We start from the raw sequence: 13195 nt of genomic DNA on the forward strand, positions 1-13195 counted from the left end.
AGATGAAGATTAAACAACATATAGATCAATAAATTTATAATAAATATATGAAGCTACCTTCTTTTACGCTAGCTGATCTAGTTTTGAGTTTAGTTAATATTAGTGTATCAATGCTTTTTAAGTTTCTTTTCTGTGGAAGCTTTTTCTTCTGTAAGAAAATTGGCCACTTAAACCCAACTTTAGTTCGCTTTGCTTGCTGAATTCTCGAGTTATAAAAAAATTTTATATTTAATTTTTATGGAAGCATTCGTTTCATAGATGGAATGAGTTTTAATCTATCATAAGAAACGAATTGTCGTACCCCGATATCCTCAGAGGTCAAATTTGGTTCAAATTGGTGTACTTATTGTGTATTAAACGACAATTTGCCACAAATATACAATCTTTGAACAGCCATAACTTTTTTGTTTTCAGGCCAAACGATTTGCAGTCTTCAGGTGAAATATAAGTCTTAATTGAAATTTTAATAAAATTGACATAATCAAGCATTCGCTTGGTAGAAAAAAAAAAGTTTGAAAACCAGTATTTTATGCTTCTTCAGAACACTATGTCTCAGAATCCCTTTTACACTTGAGATTCAGTGCAACCCATTCCTGTTTTCCGATTCCGCTCAAATTTGGCATATGGCCTGCTGATGACTCCCTTAAACCATCAAAGTCTTTTTTTTGCAAGTATTTTGATTTTAAAGTAGGTATTTATTAAGACAAATTTGATAAAGTAAATTAAAAATATCCAAATTGTGATTTTTATTAAAGATTAAACCGTGAATAGCTCTTCACACAATGATACAAACAACATGTTTTGTTCAGCAAAGTTTAATTGCACAAAATCCGCATCTTTTGATGGCATTGATATCAAAAATATTTTACGCTTGGTACACATTTTGATCAGTTGAATACAAAATTTTTGGATCAGAAATTTTTTTTTCATGAAAATAGCTTGCTTATTTTCCGTTTTGACACAAATTTGATTCATTTTTCATTTTCATTTCTACTGAAGCCTGGAAAGCTGAAATGGCCATTTTTGAGCAAAAGAAACACCAATCGAACGAAGAACACCAACTAAGAGATCATCTTACCCCGTACGTCGAAAACTAACGGATTTGTATCCAATATTTTAGCAGTTTGATTGCTACTAATATCATATTTTTCAAGTGTCTACTTATCAAATTTTCCAAGTGTCTACTTATCAATTTTTTTTCAAGTGTCTCTCATCCCATTTTAGCCATCTATCTGTTTGAACTTGATTTCTAACCTAAGCTGAAAGTGCTCGTCTTGCCCTGATTCCCTCAACATATGGGGATGTCTTTTTGATATCGTACCGAACGGGCCACGGGTTTGTGCCAAAGTATTCAGATTCTCCCCAAAATTTCAAGTTTGATTAATTTTGGCGACTTACCTATTATTAATTGAATTCACAGAGGTTTAGTTTTAAGATTACAAACAACTTTTGTTCTAAATACGAAAACTTAAGCGTTGAAGAAATTATAGTGACATTATTTCTAATTGCATAACCACAGGGGTTGAAAAACATAACTCTCAGTCTCAGTACTTTTTCAGTTGTCAATCATAGCCATTGTTTTTTTCTCGAATTATTGTTGAAATTATTCAAACAACAACTGAGATATTCAAACTTATACGAAAAGTAAGTATTGTAAATGTTTTGTCTTTTTCCCAATACCTTTAGACGGGGTTTACATATATTTCAAATCTAACTCAAACAAAAAAAAATGTTGTACTGTAAACTGAGGGAACTTTGATCACCGGGGTAACTTTGATCAACATGAAACTTTTGCAGATAATCATCATTAACAAAGTCTGAAATAAAAATATCTGAAAACTGTTTTCTACGTTTGAAAGTTGAGTTTCAAAAAGGCTAAACTTTGTTTGTAGTTGGAGATTTCTTTATATAAGGGGAGATGGGGGCATAATGGCCACCTTAAGGAAAACGGTTATTTAACCATAGAAAATAGCTATAATATGGAGGTTACATTATTGTTTCGTGTTCAGACACTTGAAAAGCCTATTCCCTAACGGGCTGAATCGTGAAAAACTATATGAAAACGTTAAAAAATGCATTTTAAAATATTTTGCCAAAAGCTGAAAACCAGCCACTGTGGAGGCATAATGAGAACCCCCCCTGAGGCAGTATGAGCACCAATCATCAGAGCAAAATGTGCGTTTTTGCCGGGGAATCTAGCAGCGAATTCAATTCGATGAAGTCAGGTGAGTCGTAGATTCATCAAACAAAGCAATAACAAAATAATCTAGGTCTGTTTGTAGAATACAAACAATTCACGCACGCTCATACATTATGTGCTTTGTTTGGCGGATGATGCTACTAGCCGTATAATGTAACAATAAAAAAATCGATCATGAATTGTGAATGGAAAAAAATTACCTCGAACAGAAATCTAACTCTAGTCTTTTGATTACCTCTCCGACACCTTACCAATAGGCTAAATTGTCGGATAAAAACTAGTCAAGGTGTGGCGCTATAAATCAATTTTAATTCGCTGCTAGATTCTACGGCAGAAAATGCTCATTATGCCTCGATAATATGGTGCTCTATATGCCCCTAGTCAACAAATTTAAGTAAAAACGTGTTTTAAAATTGATAAAAGTGAAAAATCAAAAATTTTATAATGGTAAAAATTGAGAAACAATGTGTACATCATGTTGCAGTGCGTACATTATAGATCAAGGTTATTTTAAGATCATAAGAGCTTATTTCGTGGTGCTCAAAAATTATAATATTTTCGTAACTTGAGAACCAAGCTAGTTTTTTTTAAATATCTCTGTAAAGATGATAAGGAGATTTATTTTTTTGTGAAAAATTAATACTATAGGAAGTACGAAACAAATCCTCATGAAAATTTATTTAAGAAAATACGCACTTTCGTAGAAAAGCGTAGTTCTCATTATGCCTCGGGTGCTCGTTATGCCCTCATCTCCCCTACTTAAAATGTAGTTCAAAAGTTGTAAAATATCTATTTTTTCGAAGTCTCACAGACAAACACCTCTTATGATAAAATGACAGCATTTAAGCAAATGGGTTGTTTTATATGAAAATTTAACTTTTTTCCTTTGTATACGTATAGTTTTAGAGTTATTTTTGTGGTAATTCTATGATAATTTTTGGATATTTAAAAAAAACGGACATTTTCTATGAGAAAGGCTGCATAGAATAAATGGTTAAAAACCTTATCAAATGGCACATATTTTTCAAGATGCCTATAAGGTTTCATTTTTGTCTTAAGACTTTGTCATTTTCAACTGAAACCATAAACAGCATTGAAGTTTTTGGACTATACTCAAATAAATATTTTTCAAATTCAAATAGTATAATAAAGTATAAAAACATATTTAAACTTAAAAAGGTTTAAAAGTAGTATCTGTAGGTATAAGAAAAAAATAAAATTTTGAACTATAATATATAGGGAGAATTTGCCAAATACCAGACACTTAAGGTTTTTTTGGCAATAACTTCAAAAATATATTTTTGTAAATATTGGTTTCTCTAATGATTTGGAAGGTATCAATATTATGATCACTAAACTATATTACAAAAAAAAAATTTACAACATATTCAAGAGAAATAATTTTATGTTAGTTTTCACTCATTTCCAAAAGTGTTGTCGGACACTACGAATTACTTCACCAAAGTTGTCGCCAATGGCACAAAAACGTAGCCGTAGACTCAAATTATTTACACAGGTCTTGTGAAAAAGGGTTTCTGAATACTGAACACATTTTATGAAGCTTTTTATAAAAGTTTTTTTGACAAATCTGAAGAAACATTTGTTTCGAATAAAACTAGCTAAAAGTCTGATGCATACATTCATAGGTAAAAATTTGACAATAATTTATGTATTAGGAATCCGAGGGTGAATGAACGTCATCAGATTATCGAATAATGCTGAAAGAACGTTCGTTTAATATTATTACGTATATGCTTCAATACATCTGAGAATGATTATAAAAAAAATTGAATAAAATAAGATAAAAAATGTTTTGATAACTTTAACTTAAGGTTTTTAGAAAAAAATGATTTGATAGAGTTCCAAATAATGTAGATGTTTCCAAACCTAAACACTATTTTTAAACCAAAAAGATCGTGATGGTTAAAGGTCTATAATAAATTATCATTATTGAGCACTATTGGTAAGGGTTCTATGAGACTAAATTAAGCGTTTAATTAATTTAGGGATTTAACCCCCCCCCCCCCCATGGAGATTTTGTCCCACTGAAATTACGTAGTAACGTAGTAAAGAGAAATTACTCGATCTTAGTAGAAGGTGTTAAATTTTTGTTTTTACAAGAAAGTCACTATTTTCTCTCGCCTCCGGCGGGAATTTGTCTTAACTCATCCTAGACTTGAAACATTTCATTTACGAAGTTACATGCATATATGCCGTTCTCGAATTTAAACTAATTTTTAATTATTTATTTCGATTTGCGATTCAATCAAAATTTTGTATTGATACTATAAACATGACATTCAAAAACACTACCTTATCTTTAGAATGGGTTTTTCTGAAGAAGTGTAACGAAACAAGTTCAGAGTTTGAAACCAACCATTTTAACATCAAAATTAATAAATCGAATACTAATTTTATACATTAACAATTTGGAAGTCATGTATCATGACTTATGATGGTCATCAGAATAAGCAAAATAAATTTATTTTGTGTTTTTTGTTCATCTAAATCCTCAACATCACATTCGAGAGCGATGAATGAGATTTTAATTCAATTTGAGTTTCAGATATTTTTAAAGCAAAAAACTAATTATTTTGCAGGTTTGAAAAAATTTTGTTAAATGAATTCAATTTTTTTTCTAAGCTTTATTTAGTAAAGTCAGAAATACTTGTGATGAAATCTTTCTAAATTTTTCAAAAAAGTAGAATTTAACTTTTCCAGATTTTTAAAAAAAATATTACTTAATAAAATTAAATAAATTATAAACAAATTCAGAATCAGATTTTTCTTTATCGTAGATTTTTTATTTCATCCGTTATCATTGATTGATTAAACCTAAAACTGATACATTTCAAAATTATGTTCCTTGCAGTTATCAATTAGATCTTTTAATAAGTGATAGAATGGTTAGACGAGTTTATTGAAAAAAATAACTTCTAAAATGTTAAAAAACTTAATTTTTTTTCACATTATGTTCAAATAAATTTACCAAATTTTAAAGTAAACCTGTTTATATTTTATGAAATATATATTTTGAAAGTTTGTTTTTTCACTTCTAAATGTTTTTGTTCTGAAAACATAATTTCGCATTTGATACTAAATTTGTAATAAGAAACATATAGTTTCCACCTTCTGCCTTTCCATGACCCAATATTCCAATTGAAACCGACAAAATGATCAGAGCTTAAAATTTTAAACTTCAAAACCTTCGATTGAAAATTAAAAAATTTATAAATTTTATTTCTTTAATATTCGTTATATTTAATCATTTTTTTTAATCGATCATGTTTTTTTATTTATCTTTTGAAAGTTCAAAAAATTTTTGAAGTAGCAACTTAACAGTAAAATTTTAATGCCCAATGTTAACAAAATTTGAATTAACTTTGTTTTTTTTTCAATATTTACAAAAAAAAACTTGGAACTCACTATTTTTATTTTTACTTTATCAATTTTCTATTGATGATTTCCCAATCTGTAATTTGTCAGTTTAAATGAATATGTTGTGTTACATGTAAAATTATTATTTTGAACATCAGAACATTTTTTAGCTTTTTATTTAAATAACTAGAAGCATTTTAATATAGAAAATGGTTTTATCTTTGACGTTGGTCGCTGGCAGTCTTGAAATAAAATAAATATTTTTTTATCCAAATAAAATTCAATTATCTAGCAAAATTCTATTTGAATTCGTTTTCAAGCAAATTTCTATTTCAGATTAAGGAACAGCATTTTTCCAAATTAATAGGTTACCGGAAATAGCATGGATTTGAAACATTCATTCTGATTTGTTTTGAAAATTTTAATTTATTTTATCAGAAAAAATTATTATTTTTTAAGTTTATGTGTTTATCATAAGTAAGAAAATTGTTTAGAAATCAATTATCTTATTTATTGCATATTTTTGGTATTGTTATTATTTTTGGATAAATTCAAACCCCCCCATGGACGGGTCCTTCGCACGGGCCTTATTACAATGTTATAAAAAATCATAAATTAATGTATTGCAACGCACACAGGGTTAAGCTAGTATATTAAAAATTAATTAAATTTGAAATGTTTGGGAAAATCTTAAAACCCCGGAGTAAATTGTACGATAATAAAAAAAAAACTTCATATAATTTCCTCTGACGCACTTTTTTTCATCTTTATTTTGCGCCATAGTATCCTTACTTCTGTAAGTTATGTTGAAAAACAATTTACTTTTAACAACATTAAATTTTAAAATTTGCACTTTTTTCATTATTTTTTTTTGTTAGTTCTTGGATGTGGGATAAGTTCCTGTTTTATTTACCTACCATCATGACGTTGATGACACTTGAAACTGGTTTCGGGAATGCGTCCAAGGATGGGATAGTCTATATCTGGTTCACCAGGTAATGCTGACCGCAGATTGTAGGGCCCATCCTGGCTGCGGTTTTGTGGCCCCATGATATCGAAAGGAAATCGAAGAATCGTGAACGAGAAGAAAAAAATAAAATTTAATTCCAAACTCAATGACATATTCATGCGATTGTGTCTCGCGCATTGTGATGGATGTGTCACAAAGATGGAAAGGACATAATTAAATTTCCGGTCATAGTCTCATACCTTCTAGGGGAGTTCAGTCTAGATTCGCCGTTCCTTGTCTGATACGTGCCGATTGACGATGATGACGTTTTACCGCCTGGAACGGCTCCGTGAGAAGGTGCTAACGACGATTTGAAATTTGTTACAGTATTTTTCTCTAATACTCCGCTTCCTTTATTGCGATTTCCGGCGCTGCCATCGGAATACGAAATCGTGTTGGGCCGGGGCTGGAAAATGCTGCTTGATGTGGCTGTCAGCGCGGTTTTCGATAATGATGCCGTTGATGGGCTCCGGTCGACCATGTTGCCATCATAAACGGCGCCCATCACAAGCTCAAGATTGTTCTGGAGAACATCTTCCGGAGTGCGGTGGCCACTGTCGTACAGAATCGACGAATAGAACTTTGGCGGGAGGAAAATTCGTGCTGGCGGCCGCGTGTCAAAACCACCATTTCGTAGCATTTCGAGAATTTCGGGATTTCGTAGCATGACACTCATCAAATCCAAGCCTGACGTGTAATCGATGATGACTGATAGAATCGTGGCCGTGGCCAGGAAACAATCTGCAAAGATGTTAAAATACGATGTTGTTCGTAAGAATAATAAAAAAACATCATCCTTGTACTGATCAAAAATGATAATCCATTATTATTCTTTGTTTTGAATGACTAATAATATAGGTACAACCGTGCTTATGAATGCTGAAACAGCTTTATGGTCTTAATCACAATCAATTAACACAAATATTAATTCCAAAGTCTACCAACAAACTTGTCTCTCGCCGGGTTCGCCCCATCGAGAATGTCTTCATCTGAGAAAAACTTTTACCGATTAACAATCTAGGAGTTCGCTTGTGTGTCTGTTAATTTTTACGACCGACTGTAAAACTTAATAATCTGAATATGGTTAATATCAATCCTATCCAGCCTTTAGCCCGCACTCATTCACACCATTGAAGTTTTCAGATCCAACGCACGAAAGAATGGAACCAGTTTTACAATCGATGGGGACTGTTTGCGGAATGCTTTAATTTCCTAGGCCAGGCCCACAGGCATGGCTGGTCTCGAATTCGAATCATCCCACCCTCCTAGTGGCATTTTGTGTCCCGGATCTACTCCACTCTGGCAAAGTTTTACACCCATAAGTCGATAACATGATAACCGTGTTCTTGTTGCTTAAGGGGTTTCATGTCGCTCATTCTCGTTTCTCGGAATTCGCCAAGTGTGTGACAGTAAATTGGAAAAACGATTTCCTTGTACATGGCATTTCGATGCTGGAACATGGGGTTTTTTTTTATATTGAGCCCATACATATTCCGTTCTGTTGCCAATCAAGTTTCAAGAACTGTCAATAATTCTTTTGAGAGCAGGTGAGAGCTGGGTATGATATGATAGGCTGCGAATTTCACCAAACAACTTTTTTTTTGAGTTACCTACTTGGGTTGTTGAGATTGAGTTGACCATTTACTTTTATGATTAGTCACTATATACTTTGCCTAAATTTATCACGAGCAAATGGTTATGAATTTTGTATTTAAATTTAGCTTCGAATTTTTAAGAAAAGAATTTTTTTTACAGATATTTTTCTATGATATTTTTGCTCGAAGAATGCATGAATAAAAATATAGCTTAACATTTTTTTTTACTTTTTGATAACTAATTTTTTAGTTCTTTTGCAGGTTAAGTATATTTTTTAATAATTTTTCGTTTTATCTTAACTTTTTATAAATCTTTAAACCTTAAAAATAGTAAGCTCAATTGAATAATAATGCTCTAAGTGATAAAATACAGAAATATCTTCCATTGATGCTCAAATCCTTGAATTTACTTAATAGTCTGGTAGGGTTGAATTTTTTGATTTGTGCATAGAATAAGTTTTTTAAGTAAACCTTCAATTAAAAAAAAAGCTGTAATGAAATGAACTTTAAATCTACGAAAATGATATCAACCATCGATGAAAATTAATCAATTTTTAAAAGTGAAAGTAAAAGATCAAAATTTTGCGGTTCAAGTCTGTCAAGTCAAACTTGATCAAAATCCAAGTTTTAGTTTGAATTTGGCTTAATAAAAACTCAATATTAAAAATATACAATGCACCAAGTGAAGGATCATGTGTATATTAGACTGTCCCAAATTTGTATGAGAAATTCCAAACCTGTGAAATGCTATGCGCTGCAGGCTAAAATCGATCCTAGGCCTAGTACAAAATCGCATGCCAAATTTGGGCCAGATCGGATCACGGGAAGGGATCGCTTAACGAGCCTGAATTTTGTCTGGGATTTTGAGACTTTTTGTTCGTGTGAAACTTAAAAAACACGTTTTTCATCAATAAATTGAACCGGCCAGAGTGAACCCTGGCCGATTTTTGAATATAATTTTTCTTAATGCTCAAATTATGACATGGGTCTGTGATAATATGAAAAGATGCCTCCCACCTGTGTAAAACTTAAAATAGCCCATAACTCTTCAACAGCAAATTATAAAAATCAACAAATCTCCCTACAATGCACTGTTTAGAGGTAGTTTCAATCTAGGAATATGGACAATATCAAAAGTCATCACGTAACAAAAATCGTAACAGTGTTCATAAAGGGGTAAAACTGGGTTATTATGAACAAACGTTTTACGCCCGCAAGCTGCAACTTAAAAATTAGAAAAAAAATCCTAAAATGAAGAAGGGAACTAGTCATTCATTTCTGGTTACTTTTCAGAATTTTAACATTGAAGAGCTACTTGTTTGAGCTGATAGTATAAAAAACTTAGTTATTTTGTTCATAATTACCCTACCTAGCCCTACTAGGCCTAGGATCAATTTTAGCCTGCAGAGCATGACTTTTTCAAAGGTCGGGTCATTTGGGGAACTATAGTGTACATGTGTATATATCAGCAAAAAATTTATAATTTAAAATCAATTCCATAATTATAATCCAGTCAATGATAAAAAAACAGTTTTTTTATAAGAACAAACTTACAAATAAAATTAAATTACTCTTTATATTAGTAAATTTTTTTATTCTCTTTTTGAAACGACTGTTTAGTTTGTTTGAAGTGGATTGTATTTCGGCTTTCAGTCTTTGCTTTTTAGTAAAAACGACATAATTTTTTCATATCCAACGTTTCGATTCTCATTGAATCTTCATCAGAAATTGAAATGTATTACATAAAGCTGTCGTTTTTTTTACCCGGTTTGATACGGCGTATCGTTTGATGCTGTCGGTTTCTGTTTGAAACTACAGCAAGGTTTTTTATTGCGGAAAACCGTGTAAAAAAACTTTTGAAGTTTGGACAGGAAGGACCTGACATGAATGACATGATATGGCAATTGTTATAACAATGACATGATAATAACATTGAGAACTTAGATCACTTCCATCTGTACCGTTGAGCCGTCAACACGTACGCCGGAGCATCGTATCGTTGCTGTGTACCTGCAGGAACATTTTACATTATTTATTTTTTCCTTACCTGTATTTCAATCAGCACTTTTCAGTGCTAAAATTATTTTCATTTTCTTTTATTCATATTTTCTCTTTTCTTTCCAGCATGGGGAAGTCTTCGGCCGGCTCAAGGGCCGGAAGAAAACGGATTGCTGAACCTAATCCAGGGCCATCTGCCAAAAAAGTTGAAATTTCCAATTCATTCGATGTCCTTCATAACATCGGTGATGAGGAAATATTCATATTTAATTCTGATAAGAGTACTAAGAAACCTTCTTCTTCTTCTTATACTCTTAAAAACGAAAAGATTCCACCAATAACGGTCACGATTCCTGACTTCAATGCCTTTCGAAAAGAAATCGTCACTTCCGTCAAGGATGTGAAGATTTCTTTTCAGATCGGTCGAAGGGGAACTGCTCGTATATTGGCGGAATCTTTTAATGATTTTCAAAAGGTTTTAAATTATTTGAATAATAAAAAACACCAATTTTTTACGTACGACACTAGAAGTGATCGTCCATTTAAAGTTGTACTTCGTGGTCTCACTGGCGATCAGACACCGGATGAGATCACAGCTGAATTAAATTCTTTGTTAGGTTTTTCTCCAATTCAAGTAATTCAAATGAGGAAAAGAACCAACACGAATAATATCAGTAGTGTTGGTTTTGCTCCTGAACTTTATTTGATCCATTTTAAAAAGGATCAGGTTAATAATTTGCAAATTCTTGAAAAGGCTCGTCTTATGTTTCATTGTCGAGTCAAATTCGAACCTTTTCGTAAATCTTCTACCAATTTTCTTCAAAATATTACGCAATGTCGCCGTTGTCAAGCTTTTTGTCATGGCACTAAAAATTGTAGAATGAATGCCAGATGCATGTTTTGCGGCTCATTCGATCATGAAAAATCTAAATGCCTTTTTGGTGGTGATAAGCCAAAAACAGAATTTTTTAAGTGTGCAAATTGCGCAGGTAATCATTCCTCGAATTCGCTAGACTGTCCCATCAGGGCAAAAATTATTGCTTCTAGGAAAAATCCCAAAGTTTCCAGAAAAGTTTCTTCTCCTCCTTCCTCTTTTTCGTCTTCACACGTCGGGCCGGCAAACAACCTGCCTGTTCGCATTCAGCCTCGGTCTACATTGGAATCACGGCTGGGTAATACCCGAAGTGATTTTAATGTTACCTGGGCTGATTCTGCGCCCCAGACTCGTTGTTTATCGTTCTCAGAGGTGGTTGAAAATGGGTTTCCCTCTTCAGGTTTAACTAATAAAAATGGGAAAAAACCAAGTCTCAACGTTCATGCGAAGGCTTGGGAAAATCCCCGAAATTCAAATACTTTTTCTTCTCCTTCCTCTTCTGATTCTAACAATTTTGTTGATTTGGGTGAGATTACTGAGGAAAAATTAAAATTTTTGCATCAAAATTTAATGGAAATGATGCAACTTATGTTGAAAGCAAATTCAATGTTTGAAGCTTTCCAAACTTCTTTTAATTATGCTAACAAAATTATTATGACTTTACGATTCCCTCATGGATCCAAATAGATGTTTAAATATTATGAATTGGAACGCTAGATCTTTGCTGGCTAACCAAGACGAGTTCTTTTTATTTTTGAAAACTCAAAACATACATATTGCTGCCATCACTGAAACTTTTTTAAAGCCAGACAATAACTTGAAAAGCAATGCTTTCTTTAAAATTTTACGAAATGATCGACTTGATCGACAAGGTGGGGGTGTAGCTATTGTCATCAATAGTCGTCTCAAATTTAGACTTCTTCCTTCTTTCAATACAAAAGTCTTAGAAACAATTGGAATTGAATTAGAAACTTCTATGGGGAAAATTATAATTGTTGCCGCATATTTGCCTTTTCAATGTAGCGGTGAACAGAAAAATTTTTTGAAGGGAGATTTACAAAAACTCACCAGAAATAAATCTAAATTTTTTATTATTGGTGACTTTAATGCAAAACACCGATCTTGGAATAATATTTCATCAAATTCAAATGGGAATATTTTGTTTAATGACTGCTCTGCAGGTTATTATACTGTTGAATATCCTAATGGGCATACTTGTTTTTCTTCAATTAGAAATCCCTCCACAATTGATTTGGTTCTAACGGATTTAGGCGAGCATTGTAGTCAATTAGTTACTCATGCGGACCTCGATTCAGACCACCTTCCAGTAACATTTTCTTTATCCCAAAGTCCCATTGAAAACCCTTTAAAATCAACTTTTAATTTTCAAAAGGCTAACTGGGAGCGATATATGAATTTTATTGAACGTAATCTAGATGTAAACGTTCCATTGAATTCAATAGAAGATATTGATTTGGCTGTAGAAAATTTGACAACTTCAATAGTCAATGCTAGAGCCGCTTCAATACCTAAAGTTAAACATAAATTTAATCAACCTTTAATTGATGATGATCTTCAGTTTTTGATACGACTGAAAAACATTCGTCGACGCCAATTTCAACGAACTAGGGATCCTTATTTGAAATTAATTTATTGCGACCTTCAAAAAGAGATCAAACGTCGTTTAAATTTCATTCGTAATGAAAATTTTGCTAAAGCAGTAGAGGACATAAAACCCTACTCAAAGCCATTTTGGAAATTAACTAAAATTCTAAAAAAGCCCCAGAAGCCAATTCCTTCTTTGAAAGATGGGGATAAACTTCTTTTAACTAATTCAGAAAAAGCTCAAAAATTAGCCCAACAATTTGAGTCTGCTCATGATTTTAATTTAAACGTTGTAAGTCCAATTGATGCTCAAATTTCCCTAGAATTTGATGATATTCTTTCTAAGCAAATTGTGTTTGAAAGTTCTTGTGAGACAAATATTGATGAACTTAAATTGATTTTCAAAAAATTTAAAAATATGAAAGCCCCGGGGGAAGATGGGATTTTCTATATTCTTATTAAAAAGTTGCCTGAAAGCACTTTAAATTTTTTAGTTAAAATCTTCAATAAATGTTTTCACTTGGCTTATTTTCCCA

General features: G+C 32.1%; 1 protein-coding gene across 2 annotated transcripts in view; it reads right to left on the reverse strand.

Moving 5' to 3' along the window:
• LOC129757491 (uncharacterized) overlaps positions 1 to 13195 on the reverse strand; it is a 302538-nt gene that overhangs the window by 10074 nt on the left and 279269 nt on the right. For both annotated transcript variants that reach the window (XM_055754754.1, XM_055754753.1), the window contains exons 2-3: positions 6788 to 7328; positions 6496 to 6608 (exon numbers count right to left, since the gene is read on the reverse strand). In XM_055754754.1, coding sequence (XP_055610729.1) covers positions 6496 to 6608; positions 6788 to 7263 — 589 coding nt within the window. In that variant the 5' untranslated portion in view covers positions 7264 to 7328. The remainder of the gene's footprint in view (positions 1 to 6495; positions 6609 to 6787; positions 7329 to 13195) is intronic.

The sequence above is a fragment of the Uranotaenia lowii genome, chromosome 3 (genome assembly GCF_029784155.1).
Source record: "Uranotaenia lowii strain MFRU-FL chromosome 3, ASM2978415v1, whole genome shotgun sequence".
In the NCBI taxonomy this organism is placed as follows: domain Eukaryota; kingdom Metazoa; phylum Arthropoda; class Insecta; order Diptera; family Culicidae; genus Uranotaenia; species Uranotaenia lowii.